Source organism: Sitophilus oryzae, unplaced genomic scaffold (assembly GCF_002938485.1).
Source record: "Sitophilus oryzae breed Bouriz unplaced genomic scaffold, Soryzae_2.0 scaffold_213_pilon_pilon, whole genome shotgun sequence".
Taxonomy (NCBI): Eukaryota; Metazoa; Arthropoda; class Insecta; order Coleoptera; family Curculionidae; genus Sitophilus; species Sitophilus oryzae.
This window is the reverse complement of record NW_022146767.1, coordinates 189672-213511: the sequence shown is the minus strand read 5'-3', so window position 1 is coordinate 213511 and position 23840 is coordinate 189672. Positions and strand designations below refer to the sequence as shown.

The following is a 23840-nucleotide window of genomic DNA, read 5'->3' as shown; positions in this document are numbered from 1 at the left end:
CTCAGGGCTTTGACAAAAGCCAGTAGCTGAGACTGTTTTACAGAGGTTAGTTCTCCAACTCCGATATCAGTCGTACAAAAGTTCATGGCACGAATGGTTGTCGTCCCGGCGCACTCAGTGATAAGGTGTTCTGGTGTTTCCCCATTTTCCCTACAGAATCTGTATTAGTTGTGGTTTCTTAGCTTTAATCTACTGAGGTGTTCGTTGAGGAGACAGTGTGCTGTTAAAAATCCCGTGACAATCCGAACGTTGTTCTTACTTAAACCAAGGAATATTTTTTACTTTTCTCGGTCGTAAGTTCTATCAGTAGGTGATAGCCGATCAAGAAAGCACTTAAAAACGATATAAAAACTAATAATAACTAAATTTTTATTAAAAAAAACATATAAAACCGGTTATTAACATAACGCAAAAAGAAAACCCAATAAATAATGAAAATCTTTGTTTAATATTACGAAACAACCGGCAAAGAACAAGATCAAAGGGGAGATTTTATTATCAAATGCCAAATAAATTAAAATAACTTTGTATCTAGGTCGGAAGCAAGGGGAAGCCTTTGAGTTATATATGGTTATCCGCCCTTTTTCTTACACTCTCTTCTACCTTCCCATTGATTTATAGTTATACACTTAAACTTGATACCCTCTCGAAGATAATTTCTCTTGACAAAATATTTACATAGCTTCATATACATTTTTTACATAGCTTTATTATTATTACTTCGGCCTATTTCGCGAATAGTGTAGTGGCCGTTTATGTTGTTACTGAGAGACTCAAAACTTAAAGAATGCTTAAAAAATTAGATTATTAACTAACATGAACACATAAACGAATTATGTTTATTATCAGCATAATAAAAGTCAGTTAAACCTAACAATAATCTATACTAATATACAGGTTGTTAACTCGACAATTACTTATAGGGGAACATAATGGCAACACTGCCTATTGAGCACGCATGCATTATTGATTTTTCTGCGGACTCGTCCCGTCGCGTCGCTGTCGTCTATTAACGAGCGGGCCGATGTTGCCATATTTCAACCATAAAGCTCTTGCCGCGAGTAATGAACAAATTAACAACCTGTATAAAATCCTTAAGTGACTGACTCACTGATTAATCACGATCCTATTCAAACCACTCAACGTAAGAAGCTCAATTTTGGCATACAGGTTGGGTCTAGGGTGTAGAGGTTCGATAAGAAGGGATTTTTCGAAATTCCAGTTCCAAGGGGGTGAAACCACCCTTCAAACATTACAATATTGTTTATTTAAAAAACGGTCAAGTTTCCGAAAAAACGCTTAAACACGTATATTTTATTTTGTTTTTTTACATATTTTAAGATTTTTTAAAAATGCATACAGGGTGTTTCGAAAAATCTGGTCATTTATTAATCACGATCCTGCTTAAAACGCTTGACGTAAAAAGCTGATTTTTGGAAAACGGATTGACTTTAGGGTGTAGAGGTTCGATAAGAAGGGATTTTTCGAAACTCGAATTCTAAGAGGGTGAAACCACCCCTCAAATATTAGAATATTTTTTATTTAAAAACCGGTGAGTTTTTCGGAAAAACTCTTAAACACGTATATTTTATTTTGTTGTTTTACATATTTTAAGGTTTTTTAAAAAATTATACAGGGTGTTTCATAAAATATGACTATTGAGTAATCACGATTCTGTTTAAAACTGTTTGACGTTTAAAGCTGATTTTTGGCAGACGGATTGATTGTGGGGTGTAGAGGTTCGATAAGGAGGGGTTTCTCAAATCTCAAATTCCAAGAGGGTGAAAACGCCCCTCAAATATTACAATATTTGTTATTTAAAAAACGGTTAGTCTTTCGGGAAAACACTTGGACACGCATAATTTATTTTGTTTTGTATGTTAATGGAATTTTTTCTTTGCTTTATCATCACCATTACAAATGATTAACTCGACGCGAACGAAGTCGCGGGTACACGCTAGTGATTTATAAAAGAGATGTAAAAATTAAAGGGTTTTTTGTCTTTTTCAGATGGAACTTCTTTGAATTGGACCAATTCGTGTATGATCTGAAGAGCGGTGAAAATGTTATCAAGAGGAGTTCTTACGAAAGCAGACTGTTCGCTACAGAAAGGACAAGTTTCTACGACCTATACAAACAAGTTATCAGCGCTTCTGAAGGACAGGGTGAATTCAACGTGGACCCAAGACAAAATTACTTCAATTTCCCATACAGGTATGGTTTAATAATTTTAAGAAAATATACTCAAGAATCAATTTTGGTTTGTTATTTTTTTCTTATTCGACACTATCCAGATTGGTAAAAATATCTCTTTATATAAGGCATATTTTTAAGGATAATTTTTTTTATATCAAACAATCTATTATTATAAATCACACTGGCACAAAATTTTGAGGTTTTAACTACACCTTAAAATTTTCATGTATTTTAAAGTTTTATATTGTGTTTTAGTGGACCGATTTTGATGATTTTTTAAGAGCTTTGTAGCTAAATTATTTGACTTTTAATGTATCTTTCTAAATTAAAACTCAAGTTGCCATCTGACAATTATACGATGGAAAAGAAAATATTGATATTGTAGAAAGTTTGAAACATCCTGTGGAGTATATTAAAAAAGCAAAGAATTTAAAAATCATTGTATCATCTAGGTGTATCTTTTCTCGATAGTTTGTTTTTTGGTTTATCTCAATAGATTTCATTTTTTAGAGATATTCGCTTTTGAAGAAGGCACTAATAATATTTTTTCGTATTTTTTACATTAAAACCATACGTTTGCTTTTCCTAGTCAATACACCAATAAAATAGTGTTTATGATATATCTAATATCCGTCTTGGAAAAATCATATTATTATTGTCTGTTGGGCTCTAACAGAGATATTTTTAAGTCCAAAAGGCAACAGCCTAGCTACGTGGAAACACCGGTTCCATTGGAACAACGAAGTTAAGCGACGTAAGGCGATACTAGTGGATGGACGGGTAACCGGTTTGAAACTCTGTATCGTGCTGTTGTCCAAAAAAAGGCAAAAGTGTAAAATCTGTTGACACACACTGCTCATTTACGCCGGTTCGAGGCCGGATGAGATCGGATATCTCGTGAGTAAGATTTAGTACACTTGCCAAGTTGGTAGGCCATTGACTATGATATTATCGAGGACCGCGGTTCGGATTCTGCGTAAACAAAGTAGGCCCCGTCCAGAATAAAGCTATTGGGATGAATAAAAAACAAACTATCGAGAAAAGACATACCTAGATGATAAAATAATTTTTAAATTCCTTGCTTTGTTAATATATTTCACAGGGTGTTTCAAATTTTCTCCAAAATATCAACATTTTATTTTCTCTCGTATCATTGACAAATGGAAACTTTCATTTTTAATTTAGGAAGAGATACTAAAAAGGCACATAATTTAGCTACAAATTGCTTAAAAAATCGTCAAAATCGGCTCAATAGAACAAAATATATAAAACTGTTTTATATATTAGCCCAATTTTTCAATATTATTTTAAAATTTTACAATATCTATTAATATTATAAATTCTTTTTCCAGATACATGTTACCTAAAGGTAGCACTGGCGGGTATCCATTCCAGTTCTACTTCATCGTCTACCCATACAAACCATACACCGGTAACAAGCCCGAGGAATGGACTTACCACTACCCAAGACCAGGAGTTGGAGGGCCATACATCGACGATTATCCACTCTATTATCCATTCGATCGCGAGATAAAGTATGGAAAGACGTTCTTCGAGGATATTCCTAACAGTTTCTTCTACGAAACGAGGATCTATCACAAGAAGGACGTAAATTCCGTCACTCCTGAGCATTAAGATGTTCGGGAATGCGATATTTTTCAAGACTGTGTTTTTATATTATATTATTATATATAATAAATAAGCTGTATTAGAATTAGATATAGGAAGAATTTACTTTTTGTTCTTTCATTTAATCTGATTGTATCTTTTAGTGTTTTTACCAAATACAAATATTTCGCATTTTTATAAAAGTTTCTTATTTACCATATAACATACATACCTGTTAGGTACAAAAGTTTTATTAAATTGCAACCCCCATTTTCTGTACAGAATAAATTCAGCATAAAATCCTGCATATATACAGTATTTATTTTAAACACTATGCGGTGTTGTCATGCCATTTCTTATTTATTAAAACTTTTGTTAAAAACAGTATATCCGAAAAATGGTTAAAACCTGGAAATTTATATTTATTAAAACTTAGCTACACGTTCCTAAACATCAAGGATAAGAAAACAAATATGTGAAGGAAAACTCACATTATCTTACACAGGGTATCTGTAACGGCGTGAGCAACATTGCAATATTTAAAATACTTTATCTTATTTTTTTAAATGTACCCTGCATATTCATTTTCTTTTAGATGCAGAATTATAATGCGAATAATAGATATTAAACGAATATTTAGATTTAAATTAAATATTTACCTACATAAAAAAGGTTTACAAAGAAAATCCTAAACTTAGGTCAGTTATCGTTAAAATGCAACAACAGATATCGTAATTATAATTGTTTATTTTATTTAATATATTGTATATACTTTTGAAAAATATTTGATAACTTTTATTGACTAGTTTATAAATTCATATTGATTTATTTGGTTATTAAAATAAATAATAATAAAGAAAAAATATATTAGTAAAAGAAAAGGTGATAGCACCAAAATAATACTGATTTACTTATCAGTTATATGTGAAAGTTCATATTTCTTAGTTGAATTTCTCATGCAACAAATTTATCGAAAATAAAAATTGGTATATCTATATATATAAATCTGACTGTCCTGACTGATACTGACTCATCAACGCCCAGACCAAACCCTTGACCCTAGAAAGCTGAAATTTTGCACAGGGGTTCCTTTTATGATGTTTACGTGAGATAAGAAAGGATTTTTTAAAATTCATCCCCTAAGGGGGTAAAAAGGGGGGTGGAATATTACATAAATAGTAAACTATTAATAATAAAAATAATAATTATACACAATGACTGTTTTAGCTTCAAAGTTTTTGAATAATTAAGCAAATCAATTGTTATTGGCGAAATAGATACAATAAAAAAAGACAAGGTCGATACTTTATACTCGATTATAAATGATAATGTATACAGGTTGTTAATTTGTTTATTACTCGCGGCAAGAGCTTTATGGTTGAAATGTGGCAACCTCGGCCCGCTCGTCGATGCTACTGCCGACAGTGCCGACGTGACGCGACGGGACGAGTCGGCAGAAAACCCTATAAGTGCATGCGTTCTCAATAGGCAGTGTTGCCCTTCTGTTCCCCTATAAGTAACTGGTCCAGCGGCGTCAAATTTGTTTGGACATTTTCCATGTAAGTCTTCATTTCCGAGCCAAATTTGACCCTTCTGATCGTATGGTAATCCTAAACTTTTTAAAAAAAATCTTAGATAATGGTTTAATGAAGTGTTTATTTTTTTTAATTTTTCTTCCAGCGTACGTAAAGACTTAAAAACATTTAAAAAATATTCCTGAGGGATGACTTAAGGAAGGGCGACATTCCTTCGGGGTATTGTTGAAGCAAAAAGGTCAACGGCGACGAGTGGGAAGAAAAGCCCTGGGATCGCGCGAATCGCAGTAAAACAAAAAGAAAAGTTTGGAGGGGTGCGCGAGTATAAATAAGGTTAGGATAAGGTTACCCGGAATTAAATATAGAACAGGGGAAAAGATTCCTGAATAAATCTAAGATTTCGATTGTTTGTGTTTGATATTAAGCGAGTTCAGTGTAAATTTTGTAGGCAAACTGAGCAAAATTTTTCACCGGAAATGACGAAGTGAATTTATCGTAATAGTCCAGTAAATTAAGGTTTTGTACCTTTTGGGGAGTAGATTTAAGGGAAAAATTGTAACACCGTGACGGCCGGACTTTGGCGGCCGAACTTTGGCCGAAAAATGGCCCCAAATGGCCGAAAAATCAGTTTTTCGCAAATATCTGCCAAAATATACAATTTACAAAAATTCTCTTGGAAGAAGAAATTAAGCTTAGGTTAATTACCTATAAAAATGCTCCTTATGATTTTTTTCGCAATATTAGTAGTTTTCAAGATATTCCGTCTCGAAGATCCTGAATTTTTTCTCCAAGTCAACGCTCCGGAGATATACCGGGTGTTGCATCGTCGGACGGGACATAGGAAATCCCATGTAAATTTTAATGGGGTCAATTATTGACTTCCCTAATTATTTTAGAGAATAATTCTATTTAGGTTTATTGAAGAACACTAAAACCCACATTCAAAAGAATAACTTTAGATATTTTTGATTAGCTCGTTTACGAGTTATCGCCGATTTCTTTTTAAATATTTCTCCTTTCTTATGGCCCTGTATTTACTTACCAGTACCAGTCAAGGTAAAAGATAACTGTCAAATGAAGTTGTCATTTCAGAAATTTACCTATTTAGTGCTTTATTATTATTGAAAACTCATTCCTACATCGGAAATCTTAAAGATGTATTTATAAATACAAATTAATATGAATTAAAGTAAAATAAAGTAATCAATTACAAGGTTAATTATAGCATTATTACAATATTCAATAACTTATTAATTTAAGTACTATTAAATTGTTACAACTTTAGGATTTAAGAAGATGTTCAAATATTCCTCCATCGACTGCTAGACAATAACCCAGGCGATCATAAAATTTTCTTCTTACATTCGCTAGTTGGTAAACTGAAATTCTATTGCATTCGGCAGAAATAGCATTTTTTAACTCGTCTAGATTTGGGTATTTTTTATCCTTGTATATCCTGTTTTTTAAATGGCCCCAGAGAAAGAAATCATTTGGCGAAATATCAGGAGACCTTGCTGGCCAATTTACTGTATGATTTAGGCCAATAACGTTTCCGTTAAACCTATTGTCTAAATTTTGTTTTTCGTATTTTTTGTAATTTCCGGAAAGTGTCGTAAACAAAAGAAAATTGCATAATAACTTTATAAATAACCAACATCAATGAGGATTTGGAAATCAATGATAAAAGTTCAAAATTACTTGCAATATCTTGTAACTTTTTCAGAGTATATTGTTCTTGTCCATTTGGTTTGAAATATCAGCATCCAAGGGATGTCCTACGCCTCTTGGTGGTCTAGGGGCTGTGGAACATGACTTGAAAATTGTGTATGACAATGCTTGTGATATCTGGCAAAAAATATTAATAAATTTGTAAAAATCGGAATTTTTTTGTGCCAAGGAATGTTTGCCCGTTTTTTTATTTTCAGAAAATATGACAAAATTCAAACAAGTTTCAAAATGTGATTGCTGTTGACTCTATCTTTTAAATGAACTTCGAATCAACAAAAAATATTAAATTTTAACCGATGATACGCTTATGAAATTTTCCTAGATTTATGCAAGAACAATCGTCGGATTGTCACGAGATTTTAACAGGACACTGTCTCCTCAATGATTACCTCAATAGATTGAAGCTAAGAAACAACGGCGAATGCAGATTCTGTAGGGAAGGTGGGAAAACACCAGAACACCTCATCACTGAGTGCGCCGAGACGACAACCATTCTAATGCGGGGCACTTAGAAATTTCCTATAGGGCGAATTGGGAACAAAATAACATAAAGCTGCGATTAGTCTTAATTGGTAGTTTTAAGGGTCCTGTTGAACATACTAAAAGTCCCCATGCCTCCCATAAGGGGAACATTGTCAAAATTGCGCCGCCATCTTGGATTTTTGGAATTTTTTCCTAAATTTGCCATTTATTCAAAAACTTTAAATTTTTAAAGAACTAGAAACCTTCGAGGTTTCTAGTTAGTGAGCACCAACATTTTTTTTAACCTGAAATAAGTAAATATTTTGCCGTTTATAAATATGCTAGTGACAAGATCGATGGATGAAAAATTTTGGACAATAGCTGTAAAAAATTTTGGTCAGCACTTTGGGCAGTACTGCAAGTATACTGTCGGGTGGTTTACATATTATTTCTGAGCAGTCGATTAGACAGTGGATAGCTGGGAAGTTTCTACTTAGGCAATACTTGTGCAGGACTTTGATGGTACTTAGGCAGACTAGGGCCGGAATTTGTGTACTATGTAGTGCTTGGGTAGTATAAAGCAGTACAGCGTCAGACAGTAGTGTCGTCGAGCGGTGTACTTTTGACTAGTTATATTATGTCGTGCAAATTTTGATTTATTAGCCCACCGTGTTTCTAATAAAGCATGCAAAATATTCCATTTTCGGAAAATCTTCCTGAAATGGACTATACATAGGTACCATCTAAAAGACGCCGGCTCTTAAAAAATCCATTCTCTTTATTCACGCTGCAGGTGGTTGCGACACAGTTAGTGGTTTATACAATATCGAAAAAATTACAGTTCTTCAACTTCTAGAGAAGAATCCAGAGCTAAGAAATACAGTTTCTATATTTTACCATGCAAATGCTGCTAAGGATGGTGTCTTGAAAGCTGGCGAGCGCTTTTTAGTATCTCTTTACGGAGAAACTTCAATATTTTCACTAGATGAATTAAGATTTAAAAAATACAATACTATAACCGCTAGACAAAATCTTAGCACAAACTTCAATTTGGCTGCTCTTCCTCCCACCACAGATGCCGCAAAATTCCATATCTTTAAAATTGATAACCAAATACAAGAATGGTTAGGCTACTCTCCTGATCCATTAGAGTGGGGATGGTAGGATGCAAATAATGGGCTTTATCATGAGCTGCAAATAATGAGCTTTATTTTTTATGAGCTATATTATATTTTAATGGAGCAAGAAGTAGCTCCCGAATTTATTTTAAAGATGATTTTTTGTAACTGCAAAACCTCATGCACAAAGCAATGCAGCTGTAGAAAATCTAGCATTTTTTGCTCAAATTTATGCGGATTTTGCCAAGGAAACTCTCTCGGATTTTGCCAAAAGAAATCCCCGAATTAAATCCGATGAATGATATCGAGCTTGAGGAAGAAATGTTGATACCTTAGTTTTTAGTTATATTTTTTGTATGTATAGCGAACCAATAAAAGGTGTTAACTGGTGTTCTTCAGAAGTACCCAGTCTTTTGACCTTTTCTTTCCACGACTAATTCAAAATCGGGATAGATTCGCTGTTCCTATATACGAGTGTATGATCAAAAACTAATTAGCTTCGAATTTTTTTATTAGTTTCCATGCAAAATCGAGAGATCAACAACTGTAGGCAGTAGTTATACACCACATTTTTGGCAGTACTAGGTAGCACTGCAAATATTGTTAGGCGGTTTAGATATTTTTGACCAATTATAATTTGTGAATAACTATTTACTCTCCGGAGTAATAATATACATTAGATCATAAGGATATTGTGTACTCTCCAGTTGTTGGGTAGTACTTGGTCAGTGCTAGATAGTACTGCAAGTACTATCGGACGGCGCATAGATTTTTGACTAATCAGTAAATCGGTATGTCAGTGGTACTTCAAGACATATATCTTGATAAGGCAAAATAAAAACACTAAATCATCACAATACACCAAAACACTTTTACTTTTACACTGGACGCGCGTTTCGCTAACAATGTTAGCATCATCAGCAGATGATTATAAACTAAAGTACAATCTACAAGTTGAGCGTTTATATACTCGCTCAGTGGGCACCGAGTGGGCGTGACAAAATCTAGCCAACCGAGTCAGAACCAACTGAGCGTAACAGTTAGATTTCCGCCACTAGAGTAGTAGGAACAAAGAACTTGAAGGAATTGGACCGTTGACTCTGTTCATACTATCTTTACATTTATTAATTCTGATGCTTTCATTATGCATCTAATTGCCTGTAATTTGAGACTTGTTTAATTAATTTTAAATTATTAAGATCTATACAATGTTCATTATCAACAATATGTTCGGCAACACAAGATTTATCCGGTCTACCATATCTTATCTGAGCTAAATGTTCTTTAAATCTAGTTAATATTGATCTTCTAGTTTGCCCAACATATTTCTGATAAGAATATTTACAAGAAATTTCATAAATACCGACCTTTCCAGTGGAGGTGTTTTATCCTTTGTATTGCCTAATAATTGTTGTAATTTATTATTAGCACTATACACAAGTTTATAATTGACATTCTTAAAAATTACTTTTAGACCACAGGATAACTCTCTATCAAACGGTATCGAAAAATATTTAGACGTATCTTCCTCCACTTGAAAAGTCGAATTTTCAGGAAATCATTAAGCTATACCTACGTTTTCTAATTAATTTATCAACTAGTGAAGGAGAATATCCATTACACTCAGCTACATTCCTAATGTAATCTCTTTCTATTTCATTTCTTTCGTTGGAAAGTGGGAAACTAAGTAATCTATGAACTAAGAAATTTAAACTAGCCATTTTATGTTCAACACTATGATGTGATTCATTAGGAATATATCAGCGTGTGGTATTTTTCCTATAGATATCAAATTCCACGCAATTATTAGTATTTCTAATAACTAATACATCTAGAAATGGTAATCTGTCGTTGTTCTCAATTTCATGCGTAAATTTAATGGAAGGAAAACGATTATTTAACTTAGAAATAAAATTATCTATGGTGTCTCAATGTGTGTCAAAAACAACAAAAATATCATCCACATACCTAACCCATACTCTTGGAAAATACTTAAACTGATTCTTAGCTTCCACTTCAAACCTGCTCATGAATAAATTAGCCAAAAATGGAGACAATGGATTACCCATTGCTGTACCTTCCCGCTGTTCAAAAAAGTTGTTATTAAATTGAAAACAGTTTTGTTTCATACATAACGATGTAAGCTCAATATATTCAATCACAGTTTTGTTGTCGAGACCATTTGCGTTCAGTAATTCCTTCAAATAGCCTAAAGTATGTGGAATTGGAGCACTTGGGAACAACGAAGATACATCAAAGGAGACCAAAATTTCACCTTCATGCAATGTTATATCTTTAATTTTGTTAATGAATTCAATATTATTTCTAACTGAGAAAGAAGGTTCATGATCAGGTAAATTTTCAAACTCACTTGATAACCATTTTGCCAAATTATAAGTCGGAGAACCTACAGCCGAAACAATTGGGCGCTTAGACTTGTCCGGTTTATGAATTTTTGGCAAAGCATACAATTTTGGTAATGACAGATTGGATACTTGCAATTTCCTCTTTAAAGAAAGATCAATAAGGGTGTTACATTCTTTTAGAGTTTTTTTAACGTCTGCTACCATCTTAGACAAGGGATTCTTCTTCAAATTTATGTAGGGGCTATTATCTATTAAGTTGTAACCTTATCGTAATAGTCTTTTTTATCTAATATAACAACCTTATTTCCCTTATCAGCTTTTAGATAGAAACAATCTTTGTTACGCAAACTCTTGACAATATTGTGCTCTTTGTTAGATTTTAATGAATTTCTTGAATTTCCCTCTTCATAATTTTTCTAAAAATAAGTAGTTTTTGAGTAAAGACCAGATTAAGAAAAAAATGCCAAAAATCCAAGATGGCGACGTCATTTTGACAGTGTTCCCTTAGTGGGACATATGGGGACTTTTAGTATGTTCAATCGGAATATAAAAGCTATCGATTAAGACTAGTCCCAGCTTTATATTATTTTGTTCCCAATAAAATCATAAGTGCCCCGAACTATTCATGCCATAAACTTTGGTATGACCGATATCGGAGATGGAAACTAATCTCCGTAAAACCGTCTCAGATACTGGCTTTTGTTAAAACCCTGCGGCTGTATGATGAGTTATAACTTGAGAAAGAGGGACACAATAGATCTATAAGATCGCGGTGATTAACTTCCCCCCACCCAAGCAATCTACAATCTAGTTTCATTGAAAAGATTTCCAGGCTTTTTGCCACTGAAGAAAAATACACAAAATAAAATATCCACTGATTATTGGGACACCTTGTGTTCTAAGTATTTTCACAAACTAGAAATGGCTTATTTTCGTTTAAAATATAATATCTGAAAAATTTGATTTATAAGACTTATAACCCATGCCATATCACGTGCAGCACTACACAATATTTCGTCTTAAATAAACTTAAGAATTCAATGACCACCTATCGAAAAAAATACTGATTGCATATGAATATTTAATTCGTTTTCCATTCATTAATTAACCGATAAGAACAAAGCCTTACAGATAGGCGCGTATTATTTGTTTGTTAAAAAATAATACTCTGGTAGCAAAACAAGACAAAAATTAACCTTACTTATCTGTAAAGTGATACAACCTGATTGGGTTTTATATAAAAGAAAAATTGGTGTATTGCAAACATTTACTCTAGGTTAAAAAGTCAAGATGAGGGTTTGCTTGGGGTTGGTGCTGCTGAGTGTGGCAGTTTTTGGAACTCCTGTCCACGAAACTGTCCATTATAAAACCGGTAAGTCTGTGATTTATTCTTTTGCTTTTTATATACAGAGGGTCTTAAATAAGGGTAAATATTTTCAGGGTGGTATTTTTCGACCTCAGAATCACGTCTATGATGTTTTTTTCTCGAAACTTTTTTGCAAATTCGGTATTTTTCGAAAAAAAATTTGGGTTTTTTAAAATTTTTAATTAAAAACATAATATCTCGATTTCATGACAACAAAAGGAAGTATATTAAATATAGAAAAAAGGAAACCCAGAAAAATCCAGTGGTTCTCAAAATATGAGCAAATAATCATTCTTTTACATTTTCAAAGTAAAATAACTCGGATATTTTGGACTTATTTGACAAACGGTAAAGGGAAAATATGTTTCTTTTATCGAGTTTTACCAGTCTTGAAAATATTTGCACTTATTCAATACCTTTTACATTGATAAATCGTATTTTTAGGGCTATAACAACCCAAAATATACAATGAATCATATAAACAGTGTTTTTATTTTTTTTACGAAAAAAATTAAATTATTTAACAAATTTAACATTTTTTAAAACAGTTCTTTGAAAGCTTCTAATAAATTTTATTTTTCTATTACATTTTGCAGTAAAACTTTTATAAAAATAGCTACTGTATGGTTATTTTTTTTAAATAAATAAGCTATCGATCGATAATTTTTGTCCCTAAAAATTTAAAAGAACATCATAGATACAGTAGATAGCCATGATGTTCAATAAATGCTAGTAATATTATTTTTTTCGATTTTTTTAAGTAGATCAGCACACTACTGTGTGTAAACTCTCCTCTCCTCTATTGTGTTATCGAGAACGCATCACATAAAATTTACAATTGTAACAAGTGTAGTAATTGTAAGAAATTCGCCTGTAGCTACAATTCTTGTTTAATCATATAACATATGAAAGCATTTTGTAGTCATAACACTGTTTCATTAAATTTTACTTCAACAACAGCTTTTATAAATTCATGGTCCTTTTTTAAACATCCTGATATGAACACCCATTACTCAACCAATCTTAAGCTATCTTATGTGGCCTGTGGCAGTATCAGACTATATAGTTGGAGACTTTTAGCAATAACAGTTGCAATATTTTGAGGAACCACTGCTGGTTTTAACCGAAAAATTCATTAAACTTACTGTCACTTAAAAAGAAGTCACTCGTTTTCCAAAAACGATATTCAGGAGCATCTTTGTGATCACTTACAAAAAGTAAATTAACTCATGGCTCAAAATAGGTAGATAATTGTTTAGAATTTTGTTTAAAATTTTGTAACGTAACTCTAAAAGCGCTGGATTTCTCTTAAGAAAAGATTTTATTGTAATTACAGGGCACCCACACTGTTAATTACAATTTGTTTTAAGGTACAGAATTATTAAAAGTGTAGAATTTATATCTACAAGGGCAACGGCCTAGCTACGTCGAAACACCGGTTCCCATTAGAACACCGAAGTTAAGCGACGTAAGGCGATACTAGTGGATGGACGGGTGACCAGTTCGAAACTCTGTATCGTGCTGTTGTCCAAAAAAAGGCAAAAGTGTAAAATCTATTGACACACACTGCTCATTCATGCCGGTTCGAGATCGGATATCTCGTCAGCAAGAGTCGATTGAGACACTTGCCAAGTCGGTAGGCCATTGACCATGATATGGCCGAGGACCGCGGTTCGGATTCTGCGTAAACAAAGTAGGCCCCGTCCAGAATAGCCCTGGCAGCAAAAAGGAGACGTTAACTGAAATCTTTACTTTACTTTACTTTATATCTACACTTGGTGCATTTGTAACGTTTTTGTTAAGGTGCGTTCACACCGGCTGTGCCGCTCCGCGCCCCGCCGTGCAAATCATTTTTTAACATATACTTTTGTGCGCTAAAAAAATACACTTCAAAAGTACATGCTACAAAACGCTTTGCGCGGCGCGGCGCAGCCGGTGTGAACGCACCTTTACATACGTCCCTGGTCGTACACTGAGTTATAAAATATGTAATCTATAATATTTTGTTTCAGTGGACAATGTTTTTCTCGAAAAACAGCACAAGGTTTTGACCTTATTCAAACATGTAGTACAACCTGGTCTTGTAGAAGAACATGCGGAAATTTGCAAAGGAGTTACTGATCTAGTGCAATGGCTACAAACTCACAAACCCTTATTTACTGTAAGTATATAAAAGTAAAACTTTTAAGTCTAATCTTGACTGAATTGATCTAAACTAGTTTTGTTATGTTATTAACAAAAATCAAGTATCCTGATTATGGTGTATTGTATATTTCAGAAACCTGAAGTCGTTGACACACTGATCAAATTCAGCCATTACGATTACTTATTACCAAAAGGACACATCTTCTCCATTGGAGAGGAAGAACACTTAGAGCAAGCAATCGCTGTCTTCAAAGTTCTGTATTATGCGAAAGATTTTGAAACTTTCTACCAAACAGCCGTCATTTTACACCACTTTATCAATGAAGGTAAAGCTATATTTACACTGTATCTTTTTTTATGTACATCCAGAGTGAAATCATCCAGTGTAATTATTTTTGTCTATATATTTTCATCCAGTTCTCTGTTGTACAGTATATGAACTGCCCCTATTCTTCATTTTGTGCCTTTGAAAAGGTGTAAAGACAACTTTACGGGCAGAGAAATTGAAGATCCATTTTTTAAGTTAATATCGTAGTTGTACCAGCTGGTAGGATGTTTCGTTCAAGAGGAATTTCTAAAATTGTTATGACGAATAATAACGAATAGTTTAATATTTATAATAAGATTGAAACAAACTAAAATTTAAAGCTACCTACTAGTATTGGTAATTGAGAAGTCAATTAAAAAACAAAGACAGGGCTGTTTACACTATTCATTGAGCCTTCACTCTGGATGAATTATCGGATTGGGGAACGACTCTTTCATTAAAAGTTGATCGGCACTCAAATCATCTGATCCCTCATAATTAATACTAGCGTGTACCCGCGATTTCGTTCGCGTCGAATTAATCATTTTTAATGGTGATGATAAAGCAAAGCAAGAATTTCCATTAACATACAAACTGGATAAAATTTTCTCACATTTATGTCAGCATGAGAAAAAACAATATAGCGATATTATTATATAACTTGGTAATATTTAAGGGGTAGTTTCATCTCATTGGAATTTGACTTTCAAAAAATCCGTTTGCCAAAAATAAGCTTTTTACGTCAAACAGTTTAAGCAGAATCGTGATTAATCAATTACCCAACTTTTTGGAACACCCTGTATGATTTTGTAAAGAATTTTAAAATATGTAAGAAAACAAAATAAATTATGCGTGTCCAAGCGTTTTCCCACTAACAGTTTTTTAAATAACAAATATTGTAATATTTAAGGAGCGTTTTCACCCTCTTGGAATTTGAGATTCGAGAAACCCCTTCTTATCGAACCTCTACACCCCAAAGTCAATCCGTTTGACAAAAATCAGCTATAAACGTCAAGCAGTTTAAGCAGAATCGTGATTACTCAATGGTCATATTTTATGAAACACCCTGTATACATTTTTAAAAAATCTTAAAATATGTAAAACAACAAAATAAAATATACGTATTTAAGAGTTTTTCCGAAAAACTCACCGGTTTTTAAATAAAAAATATTCTAATATTTGAGGGTTTGTTTCATTCCCTTAGGATTCGAGTTTCGAAAAATCCCTTCTTATCGAACCTCTACACCCTAAAGTCAATCCGTTTTAAACAAATCAGCTTTTTACGTCAAGCGCTTTGAGCAGGATCGTGATTAATCAATGACCAGATTTTTCGAAACACCCTGTATACATTTTTAAAAAATCTTATAATATGTGTAAAAAAAGCAAAATAAAATATACGTGTTTAAGCGTTTTTTTTCTGATACTTGACAGTTTTGTAAATAAAAAATATTGTAATATTTGAGGGGTGGTTTCACCCCCTTGGAACTGGAATTTCGAAAAGTCCCTTTTTATCGAACCTCTACACCCTAGAATCAACCTGTATGCCAAAATTGAGCTTCTTACGTTGAGTGGTTTGAGCAGGATCGTGATTAATCAGTGAGTCAGTCACTTAAGGATTTTATTGTGGACGAAACAAAAATTAGAGGCAATCTATATTTATCATTTTGGATGATTCCTCCAATATAATCATTAAAAGTGACAAACGTAAATGAGCCTTTCCGAGCATCTTAAAATCAACAAGGTCATCTTAAACTAATGTTAACTATTTTAAATCAAATTTTAGGTACGTTCTTGTATTCAGTTTCTGTCGCTGTAGTACACAGACCTGATACTTATGGAATAATCTTACCACCAATTTATGAAGTCTACCCATGGCACTTCTACAGCACCGACGCTATTCAAGAAGTCTACAAACACGCTATGGTTCATGGAACAGAAAACAGTAACGTATGTAGTTCCTCAAAAAATATTTAAATTGAAATCATTTTATTAAATAATATAATCAATAAATAGGATCGATACAGGGTGGCGCACCTCATTCGCCTCGGTTGATTATACGAAAACGGAAAGATGTAAAAACAAAATATTTTATGGGTATATGTGGGGAGGCAATGTACACAATTCAAAATTATTTTGAAATATACAGGGTGTCTCAGAACTAAGATCCATACCAAAGTTATATTTTTTCTTATGGAACACCAGTTTTTTTATTTCATTTTTGTATTCTTATGTTCAAAAAAAGGTATTTATTATAAGGGTTATATATGTTTAAAATCTTTGGTTTTTGTGTATACACCCTGTACATTGCTTTTCAGAATTAATTCTTGTGCTGAGTTTAAAGGTAGAGAAATGAACTTTACTGAAAAATTTAATAACTTCGTTTTTACATAAAAACTTCGTTATTTCAAATACAACAATCTATATTTTTTTAAATAAAACGAAGCAGATTCAAATGCTCTTTCAAACTATATTAGGGTTTCCTATACCTATCTGGCTCAGGTTTTGAATAAAAAGCGATTTTTCAATAAAATTGTAATCAAGATGGCTGGTGTCGCCATGGCAATTTTCTAGTGACTCTTAGTAGCTATTTTCAAAATCGACATTAGTTTATGGACTTTATTTAAATTTATAACAGGTTATTTTTATTTAAAAACAAGAACTACTTTTTTATTTTTCTTGATAAAATAATAAATACTTCTTAGTTATTAAACTATTGTAGGTAAATTAAATAAAAGTAAACTTTTATAAATTTAAATCAAGTCCATAAACTAATGTCGTTTTTGAAAATAGCTGCTACCTGTCACTAGCAAATTGCCATGGCGACACCGCACCAGCCATCTTAATTGCCATTTTATTGAAAAATCGCTTTTTATTCAAAATCTGAGCCAAACAGGTATAGGAAACCCTAATATAGTTTGAAAGAGCATTTAAATCTGCTTCGACCTATTTAAAAAAATACATAGTGTTGTATTTGAAATAACAAAGTTTTGATGTAAAATAGATATTTAAAATAGACCAACAATTTTTGATACCCCTGTATACATTTAAGGAAGCAATAAATTTTTTTAGTAAAGTTTATTTCTCTGGCTTCAATGTCAGCATACGAATTAACTCTTAAAAGTAATGTACAGGGTGTTAGGTTAGGTTAGACAAACTTTTTTATTGTACCATGCATATTTAAATATCTTTGAATATCTCAAAAACCAAAGCATTTAAACATATTAAACCCTTATAATAAATGCCTTATTTTATGTCTTAGAATAAAAAAATGAAATAAAATACCGGGTGTTCCATAAGAAAAAATATAAATTTGGTATGGGTCTTAGTTCTGACACACCCTGTATATTTCAAAATAATTTTAAATTATGCACATTGCCTCTCTACATATACCCATAAAAAATTTGATTCTACATCTTTCCGTTTTCGTATAATCAACCGAGGCGAATAAGGTGCGCCACCCTGTATAGAGTTGCCAATAAAAAGACACATTTTGAAAAACTGATTGATTTAACTTTACTGTCTTGTATTGAATAAAATTTGTTTTAGATGGTAACTGATACTCACGCTCACAATGCTATTCACGCTAACTACTCAGGTCATCACTTAAACTTGCATCACGAACAAACCATGTCGTATTATTTGGAGGATGTTGGTATCAATGCTTTCCATTACTATTGCCACATCCACTATCCCTACTGGATGGATGGCGAAGAATTTAAAATTAACCACGACAAACGAGGTAAAATATTTTTTGTACTACTCTCCAAAAAGGGTATCATTTTTGTGTTCTATAAGGTTCGTTCCAACCGGACCTATAATATATTTAACAAAACTTTGGTTGCACGTCATCAATGACACCATGCGTCGTCTTATGGAGTTTGCTGGGGGTCGTATTATGATGTGCAACAAAAGTTTTGTTAAATATACTATAATTTTTTCTTCTTTTATATAACAAGTACCTAATACTAATTTTATTTTTGATAGGTGAACTCACAATGAACATCATTCAAGCCCTCGTTGCCAGATACCACATGGAACGACTCTCCAATGGAAAAGGTCATATTCCCATCTTAGATTTTCACGTTCCTGTCGACGTACCTTACTATCCTTTCCTCCAGTACGTCACTGGAGAACCTTTCCCTGAAAGACCCAACCACGTTGACTTGCACGATTCTAAAGTAAACCACTTGGAAGATATTGGTACTAAGTACGAGCACAGCTTCACCAAAGTCCACCAGTGTGAAGATCGCATTAGTGAAGTTGTTGACAGCGGATATGTAATCACAGTAAGTATTTAACGATACCCTTTAGGTCGAAACTTTTGGAGTTACAATACAAAAGTTTTTTTCTCTCAGAAGAATGCTTTTATTGTTATCTTTTTTGTTGCTCAATACTACATTGAGGTGCTTCTCAAATTTGTACATTTTTATATGTCACTGGAAGTTGGAGGAGTGAACCTACCTTTAGTGCGAACATAAATGCAACTCTTACCAATGGTAAAATGTTTTGAGTGTATTATATTTCATTTGTGTAAGTATTTAATTACTTTGGATTGACCTTTATCATTTAATTTCAGGATACAGGAAAGAAATTTAATATCTATGAAGATAAACACCCTGAAAACGTTTTTGGCAATCTAATTCACGCCAATGCTGACTCCCCTCACCACAAATACTACTGTAGCTACCTAGCTTACGCCAAACACATTTTGGGATACTCCCACACCTCGGACACCTGGGAGCATGTTGTTCCTTCTGTCCTGGATCACCCCGAAACAACTTTAAGAGATCCAGCCATTTATATGGTATACAAAAAAGTACGTACCGAACTTTTTGATGTAAAATGATCATAAATTAATTAACAATGTTCGTTGTTTATAGTTACTGTCGTACCACCACGAATTCCAACATAACTTGAAACCATACACTAAGGACGAATTAGTATTCCCAGGTGTCACCATTGAAAAAGTTGAGATGGATAGATTGATCACGTACTTTGAGAACTTCTTCAGTGATGTCACTAACGCTGTGTGGACCTCCGAGGTTCAAGTAAAGAAAAACCCATCAGCCCAGGTAAGTTATCTCTATCTATAATTTATTTTATCAAACAAAGTTTTTTCCAGAAATATACATTTCAGTCTTTATATACAGGGTGAGTTTCCTACGATGTTCTCTATGGGTATTTCGGAAATTACTGGAGATAGAGAGTCGGATAAATGGGGAAAGAATTACAGTTTTGTGGGGTCATAAATATGCGCCTTTGAGATTTTTGAAAAAGTTCATGGCTTGCTAGATATTTCGAAGAAAAGAAATTTTGGCTGTTTTAAAAATTGTCCCTAATTCCATTATAATCTATTTTAGACAAAAAGTTTTCAGATAAAAGTTGTAGATAATCACATCCTTAATGAAATTGTGTTCTCCGTTTTTTTTTTCTAAAGCTTGTCATTTAAGATTTAGTTTGTGTAATGTAAATTGTAAAGAACCCTTTAATAATATATTCTGACTTTTTATAAGTGATAAATCACAACAGAATAAAAGAATACCAATCTAAGTGAAATTAATCAAGAAAGATAAGAATTGGCTATAACTAAATTTTACTGTTATGTCTTGAAAACCGTTCTCTAAAAAACGTAACATTCACCTGTCGACGTATCCTCGAAAAGTATGGTCAAGAAAAGTTGAACCAATAATCCTATACGTTTTTCTTCATTTGAAAAATTCATATTTACAATTTTTATTTATTTTAATTTACAAAGTTTGGATGTGACAGCTTCACATATCTGAGAGCAACGGCGATTGAACTTGTTTCCATGGCTAACTAAGTGAAATTGTTTAAAAATGATAAGAATTAGCTATAACTCAGTCATTTCTAAAAAAACATATTATAGCGTACATCGCTGAAAAGCTTAAAAAATGGCGCTCTTTTTGACGTCATGGCCCACTATGGTTTCCATTTATAAAAACATATGTTTGTGTAATATGTCAAAAATGACAAGCTTTAGAAAAAAAACTTTTATCTGAAAACTTTTTGTCTAAAATGGATTATAATGGAATTAGGGACAATTTTTAAAATAGCCGAAATTTGTTTTTTTCGAAATATCTAGTAAGCCATGAACTTTTTCAAAAATCTGAAAGACGCATATTTATGACCCCACAAAACTGCAATTCTTTCCCCATTTAACCGACTCTCTATCTCCAATAGTTTTCGAGATACCCATAGAGAACATCGTAGGAAACTCACCCTGAATAATAAATACAACTAGTTTTTAAAATGTGTCTTGAATTTCTAGGTATGGATTATTCAACAACGTCTCAATCACAAACCGTTCACCTATAAAATTCACGTGAACTCCAACCAAGACACCCAAGCTGTTGTTAAAGTTTTCCTTGGACCAAAACACGACGAATATGGCAAACCCATCAATATTAGCGTAAACAGGTATAGTTTTTTGAATTTTACATCTAGTAACTCTGTTTTTTTATTTGTTTTATTAATTTTAGAGTTAACTTTGTTCCAATTGATTCGTTCAAATGGCATTTGCAAGTAGGACAAAATGTGATCAAGCGTAGCTCTCATGAGACCATGTTCTTTGCTGCTGATAAAACGTCATATCCAGTTCTGACCAAGAAGGTTACCGAGGCCTATAAAGGTGCTGGAAAATTCCATGTTACAGGAAAAGACAATTATTTCTATTTCCCTGATAGGTTAGTATATAATTAAATTAACACAAAACAATTAGTGGGGCTATTTATCAAAATATGAAGTTGAACAGAATATAACGTACATTTATTGCATTACAAAAAGCTTTTAAACAGTAAAAACAGTTCCCAGAAATGTGTCACATTTTCTAATTATCTTATTTTTTACATTTATTTACACATATTTCTTCATACAGATACATGCTACCCAAAGGTACAGTTGGTGGTGTACCCTACCAATTCTATTTCGTTGTCATTCCCTACAAACCCTACCAAGGCCAAACTGAAGAAACCACTTTCTTCTATCCTCATCCTGGTACCGGTGGAGGATACGTCGACGACACCTCAACCTATTTCCCATTAGACCGACCAATTAAATTTGAGGAAATGTTTGTCCACGAAGTACCAAACTCGTACTTCTACGACACCAAGGTGTACCACAGGACCATCGAAGAAGCTCAAGTACCCCAAACGCAGCAACCTTATTAGATTGGGGTGGATTAGTTATTTTAATTTTGTTTTTTAACGTAGATTATTTAATAGTTTTGTTAATTTAATTTAAATACCGGTGAATAAAATGTAAAAGTTTTGGAAGAAGATTGTATTTTATTGATGGGACTGTAAAAGCACTGACCTTATTCACTTGTTTCACCTGTGAGAAATTTGGGACCACTCATGGTCTGCAATATCTGACTTCATTGTTTCACCTCTTGTAGTATGTTTTTTATGTTCGTTAAGTCGTTAAGTACATTTAGAGGACGTTTTGTCTCTTCAATATACGACTCACCGAACCTTTCCCTTGTTTTGACGATCCCGATTTTGTTTTTGTTAGGACACTTCTTACAGCAGTCCTAGACTTAAAAAGAGTTTTAATTTTATACTGTTTAACTCTCGGCGTATCTTTTTTGACGTTTCTTTCAAATGAAACCGTCAAGAACATCTTTCTCAGACACCGCAACAATGAGTCAGTTTTCTAATTATTGTACGTCAGTCTTCTAATCTTTAAGAGGGACTTCGCAGAGCATTTATTCTAAAGCAAATCCGTTTTAATATTACTTAGTTCAAAATTGGTCACTACATAATAATATTCTAATTGCTCGATGACATCATGTTTTAACTATACCTATTTTGGTTGCTTCAGAATGGTTACTTCTGAAATGAAATTTTAAATAATGGAACGTTTTGGTGTAGGTTTTCTATACCGGGTGCGTCTCAAAAGTGGCTCATCCCTATAACTTTTTTATTTTTCCAGATAAAAAAGAAGATTTGGTATGTTTGTATATGACATAAATTAGGATTGATTGACGTATTCAATTGTTTTTGGTCACTTCCTGTTTCACCGGAAATAACTACAACTTTTGATTTTTAAATGGCACCATCCGTATTTTTTTACTTTATTCTAAAGATAATAACACTCCGAATAGAATTACATATGGTGTAAATGAAATTATAACTTGCGGTTCGTAACGAAAATTTGACTCGAAATACCAAGTGTGTGGTATCAAATTATTCATAAAAAATGCTTTTTCCAAATGTGCTAATGAGCCACTCTCGTTTCATTTGAAAAAACTGAGATATGATTAAAAATTCGATTTGAGCATTTTCTAACTGGCCAGGACAAGACACTAAAAACACTAATAACATATAATATGCTATTCTATTCAGAATGACATTTTCTATCTAATAAAGTAAAAAAAATATCGAGGGTGCCATTTGAAAATCAAAATTTGTATTCATTTCCGGTGAAACAGGAAGTAACCAAAAACAATTGAATATGTTAATCAATCCTAATTTATGTCATATACTAACATGCAAAATCTCGTTTTTTTTTATCAGAAGAAGTAAAAAAGTTATAGGGGTGAGCCACTTTTGAGACGCACCCGGTATACAGGGTAAGCCTTAAATAAGTGCAAATAATTTCAGGGCTGGTAGATCTCGATAAAAGAAACATATTTTCTCTTTACCGTTTTTAAAATTAAGTTCAAAATAACCGAGACATTTTATTTTGAAAATAAAAAAAATATATTTTTCACTTACATTTTGAGATACTGGATCTTTTACTGGATCTTTTCTGTTTTTTTCTTATAAAATTTAATATACTACCTATGATACCACATTATGAAGATATTACGTTTTTTAACTTTTTAAAAAAATCCCAAATTTTTTTTCAAAAAATTCCAAATGTTCAAAAAAATCTTTTTGCAAGAAAAACTTCATGTTTGACGTGTTTCTGGGATCTAAGCATACCACCATTAAAAAAATTGCACTTATTTAAGACTCACCCTGGATATACATGTCCTAATGAACATCT

General features: G+C 32.8%; 1 protein-coding gene across 1 annotated transcript in view; it reads left to right on the top strand.

Annotated features, from left to right (window-relative positions):
• Positions 1-22126, top strand: part of LOC115884226 — a 29576-nt gene extending 7450 nt beyond the window's left edge. Inside the window, exons 7-18 of the mRNA XM_030902735.1 lie at positions 2011-2214; positions 3549-3829; positions 14392-14540; positions 14658-14850; positions 16615-16778; positions 18378-18570; positions 18816-19117; positions 19408-19647; positions 19712-19903; positions 21121-21269; positions 21332-21535; positions 21727-22126. Of these exons, the coding sequence (XP_030758595.1) occupies positions 2011-2214; positions 3549-3829; positions 14392-14540; positions 14658-14850; positions 16615-16778; positions 18378-18570; positions 18816-19117; positions 19408-19647; positions 19712-19903; positions 21121-21269; positions 21332-21535; positions 21727-22018 (2563 nt within the window). The 3' untranslated portion in view covers positions 22019-22126. The remainder of the gene's footprint in view (positions 1-2010; positions 2215-3548; positions 3830-14391; positions 14541-14657; positions 14851-16614; positions 16779-18377; positions 18571-18815; positions 19118-19407; positions 19648-19711; positions 19904-21120; positions 21270-21331; positions 21536-21726) is intronic.
• Positions 22127-23840: the final 1714 nt, after the last annotated feature.